At 40.9% G+C, this 4849-nt stretch overlaps 1 protein-coding gene across 1 annotated transcript in view; it reads left to right on the top strand.

Annotated features, from left to right (window-relative positions):
• Nucleotides 1-4849, top strand: part of REPS2 (RALBP1 associated Eps domain containing 2) — a 219323-nt gene that overhangs the window by 137012 nt on the left and 77462 nt on the right. Inside the window, exon 13 of the mRNA XM_040633929.1 lies at nucleotides 2365-2501. Coding sequence (XP_040489863.1) covers nucleotides 2365-2501 — 137 coding nt within the window. The remainder of the gene's footprint in view (nucleotides 1-2364; nucleotides 2502-4849) is intronic.

Below are 4849 nucleotides of genomic sequence, written 5' to 3'. Positions count from 1 at the left end.
TTTTTTTTTTTTTTTTTAAGATGAATGGATCTTTTACTTCACTGGCTTAAAGTACTGGCTTTAGGATGTAGGAATAGTAACATTTATCTGCCCTCATAGTACGAAAAACCTTTGAATTACAGAAATCTGTTTATGTGTGCTGTGTTAACTGTAAATCTTAGTTTTCTTCTGTTGACTTCCCCTCTTTCTCAAAGTGAAAGAAAGTACAGAATTTCATGGTAACATGTTCTATTATTAATATCTCTGGCCAACTTTTATGTATTATTATTTTAAGGATTGGTCTCCTAGTCTAATTTGGATGTTTTTATTTTCACTGCTTCTTAACTGGGTCTTTACTGAGACCGAGAGAATCAAATTATTTTTATCTTCCTTTTTAGAATAATAAAACTTTGTAGAAATCTGAGGGAAAGAGGGAAAATCACTGTTCTAACACTACTTGTATTCATTATTTTGTTGATTCCCTGCACATTTATATTTAAATTGGTTGTAGTCATAGTTTTACAGTATCACTTGTTTAATATTCAGTTAGCTTTCCATATGAAAATACTGGTACACAGGTTATATATGAAAATAGAATGGAATGAGATATGTGGTGTGGGATGGTATGCCTAACTCTCTGTATGTGTGTTGATATACACACGCATACACACACACACACACACACACACACACACACACCATATTTTCTTTCTTGACTGAAAAATGTCACTAAAACTCTGTCTGGCAAAAAAAAGTTCTTTTAATTTCTAGCTAGAGTCTCTGATATCCTTTTTAAATCAAGAGTTCTCATTTGAAAACTTTGTTGTCCTTTCCTATCGATTTCCTTTCACTCTGATTGAAATTATTAGACCATTCTTCCTGCCAGTTCCTGCATGCCTTTGCCTTGCCTATCTTGTCAGTTGTTTTATAGGGCCACCCCAGAGCAGTTCCATGCCATTATGGTGGCTTTATGAAAGATTGCAACCTTGCATGACAAACAAAACTCTTCAAGTACCACAAAGAAACTTTTTTTAAGGTTTTAATTTATTTGAGACAGAGAACACAAGCCGGGGGGTGTGGGCCATCAGAGGGAGAAGCAGGCTCCCCACTGAGCAAGGAGCCCGATGTGGGGCTCAATCCCAGGACCCTGGAACCGTGACCTGAGCCAAAGGCAGATGCTTTACCGACTGAGCCACCCAGGCGTCTACGACAAAGAAACCTTGAGGGAGTGATTCGGGAAAGTAAAAACTTGCTATGTCAAAATGAGTTTTACCAAGAACTGAGATTGCTTAATAGTAATCGATAGATTCTGATTTCATAAATGGCACTCTAATAGCTAAATACTAATAATGTTTTCTGAGGTTAATTTTTCTCTAGAACACATCTCTGACTCAAGGGTCATTTTATTCTTTGACATGAACTTAGCCGAGAGGCTGAATAGAACAGATATACACATCCACTTCTTAGAAATTCATATTGGGAACTCATCCACAAACCTGTTTCTAAGCAATAGACTAATGTACTGAGTTGAATTAATTTAGAAAATAATTAAGTCTCTCATAAGTAGTTTAACTGCTACTGCCAAAAAGATTTCTTTCTTGGCTCATAGGCAGTATCAGAATATTTTAAAAATGGAATTTAGAAACAGATTGGGGTTTGAATTGAGCCAGTGTAACTTTCTAGCTATGTGACCTTTGGCAGATAATTTATTTCCTGTTTCTTTAAATATAATTATTGGAGTTACAATCTCAGAAGTTGTCTAGTTAGCTGCTGCCTTGTTACAGATTGAGGGAGAAGGTTTAGAGGAGGCTTTTGCTTTGAAAATTTCCCCAAACTGGTATTTCTCATGGTAAGACAGTCTAGACCCCTCCATCTGATAGATGGGTGTTTCCCTTTCCTGAATTTTGTTTGTGGTGTATTCCCTTGAGCCTCTGATTCTTACTCTCAGGTTATCTGCCCCACTTCCATATGTGCCTGTCATCACCTTCTCATGTAAGCAGGAGAATAGTGCTCCAGTCCCTTAAGACTACGAAGTCCTTCTGTTACAATATGGAAGTGCCTAAGCAGAAGGCTTATGTGTTATTCTTATTAACAATACCCATAGAAACAGATTTGAATTTATGGAAAGCTTTTCCTTTGGGTAAATTTAGGTCTAAGATATATTATGAACAAAGAGGTTAAAAAAGTTTCTGATTCATGGTTTGGGTTTGGAAATTATTGCAGATAGTGGCACCCAAGGGACAGTTGAATTTGTGGTTGCTTTGAGATGGGCCCTGGTCAGTCCTTTGTAGTGCCTTTGACTTTTGTGGGTATTTCCATTTCAGCCCTACTTCAGAGACTAAAGCTTTGCTGTCTCCCTTCTGACCTTCCCTTATTTTGCTGCAGATCTTACTCTAGCACCTCCATAGAAGAGGCCATGAAAAGGGGTGAGGACCCTCCCACCCCGCCACCGCGGCCACAGAAAACCCATTCCAGAGCCTCCTCCTTGGATCTGAATAAAGTCTTCCAGCCCAGTGTGCCAGGTGAAGTGCCCCTCTGCACCCCAGTCTTTCCCTTTCCTGTTGAAGTGACTGGATGTATGTCTGCCACAGAGGCCTTTGTGAGTCCACAGAACGAGCAGATCTGGCCGTTTCCTGTCCCAGGAAGGTCTTCGAGTTACTATGGTATTCTCGGGAGGGAAAGGAGTTCTAGGCAGATAGATATCCCATGTGTCTGGAGCCTCGCCCACACTCGTATGGACCAAGAGTTATGAAATTCTGTACCAAGAGGATTAAAATACTTTAACCCCAGACAGCCCACTGAGTGCATGGCTGGGGTCTTATTCTCTGTATCGTGGTAACTTGTGTATAAGATTGCTGTCTGTCATTTCCTGAGACGCTTATGCAGTTCTTCTGTGAAAGATCTTGGTGATTGACACCTGGCCAGAATCTTCCCCTGCATCTTATCCTTGTGGTGAAGATCCTGTATCTTGGAGGGTTTAATGCTAAGGGGGCTCTCCTTTCTAAATCTGACTGATGATTAGGTGGTTGGTGGAGGGAACTAGGGCAAGGGCTCCTCCAGGTGGCCTGCTGAGGGTCTTCTGGGGGTAGGACTTCCTTGAGCCAGCTGCTTTACAGCTGGGCTGGAGGTGGGGGAGGTTGGAGGGTCCCATCTGCTTCCCTGCCTCCCTGTGAAGTGGGAGATGTCCTCCTAGGGAACCTACAGAACAGCAGATGAGAACCATGCATGCCTTTGCTTAGCAAAGGTGCTAGGATGCAGCGCTTTCCCAAGTGTTATTTTGGGAGCAGCAAGGGCCTTTCCACTGACTAATGTAGGCAAGCTATAAATACAGTGATTTCCTGGAACATTTTCTCTATCTGTGTGCATTTTAAATCAAGCCAGCCTCAGATGCTAGTGATTTGCAGATTATTATCTTTTCTACTAAAGCAAGAAAAGACTCTCCTTGGCTCACACATTAGCATGACCTCTGTGTCCCAGCAGAGCTCAGCATGTTTTAGTTGTTCTAATAAAGTAGTCTCCTCACAGTAAAATTACAGATTGTTTTTTAATATAGTAGAGTCTGGAACTCTCTATGAAATTTGATTCTCTGCCATGAGTTCATCAGATAAAAATTTGCCTTGCATTTTCCCCCATACTTTGATCCAAATTCTGGCATAATTTCATAGTAACTGGTATTTGAGGTGGGAGTAGCCATGGATGATGATGCTATAAAAATTTCACATGGTTGGTAGATTATGACCCAGAAGATTTTTCTGTGCATGCAAGAAGATTAAAACAATCTGGGCAGCTATCTTAATACGTTTTCCTTGCAAGGGAGAGGCTGGAAATGTGCAAGCATGTCTGGCTGTGCAAGCCCGAGAGGAGTGCCCGCTGTGCTGGGGAATGGAGGTGCTGTGGCTTTATGACATTGCATCATATGGTGGAAGAGACAAGACTGGATTTGGAGTCCAGCTCTACTACTTATTAACTGGTTGATCTTCAGCAAGCCGCTTAATCTTTCTGCATTTCAGATTTTAATCTCTAAAATAGGGCCAACAGCTCACGAAGCTGTAGGGTTTTGGCGAGATAATAAACATAATCCCAATAGCAACATGTTTGGCCTATAGGCACTCATTTGCCCAGAAATCATTGAGGAAAGGGAGTCTGAGGATAAAGTCCCCTGACCACCTTGATCTCCAGTGGTTCAGGTCCGTGATCCGTTCCTTACAGTTCTTCGGTGGGCTCACAGAGGGACGGAGCCCCAGTTGCCTGCTGTATTACAAGCAAAGGACTGAAAAACAGAGTAAGTGAGGCTAGGTTGCTGAGTCAGAATGGCCTATGGTGGACTGATCATGTGGAGAAGAAATAAGATGGAGAGAAGATGCAAAGAAGCAAGAATGAAAGAGGGAAGTGAAGAAAATGATGAGATGGTTGTTACATAGGAGTGATGATGTTTATGAAAAGGGAGGAGAAGGAAATAGAAGACTGTAGTGACCAAGGGGAGGAGAGCCCACAGAGAGCGCTTCCCACAGACTCAGTGAAGGATTTGGGTGGGATTTAAGGGAAGAACTTAGAAGAGGGTGGCATTAATGCCTTCAAATTTAGGAAGATTGGTAACACGATATGGGGAAGAATAACAAACGCTGATTTCTAATACAAATATAAAAATGAACAAGCCACTTTGGCAGTATGGGACAATTGGCTTTACCTTTGATATCTGTAAAAACAGTATGAATTACTTTTTTATAGGGAGAAGTTGGTATGACATGATTGCTGTGTGTAAAAGGGAGATCACCTTTGTTTTTTTTTTTTTAAGATTTTATTTATTTATTTGAGAGAGAGAGAGAGAGATCACCTTTGTTTTTTTTTTTTTTAGTATTTATTTATTTAT

Source organism: Ursus maritimus (assembly GCF_017311325.1).
Source record: "Ursus maritimus isolate PB19 chromosome X unlocalized genomic scaffold, ASM1731132v1 scaffold_X1, whole genome shotgun sequence".
Taxonomy (NCBI): Eukaryota; Metazoa; Chordata; class Mammalia; order Carnivora; family Ursidae; genus Ursus; species Ursus maritimus.
Note: the sequence above shows the minus strand (reverse complement) of the source record. Positions and strands in the feature narration are given on the sequence as shown.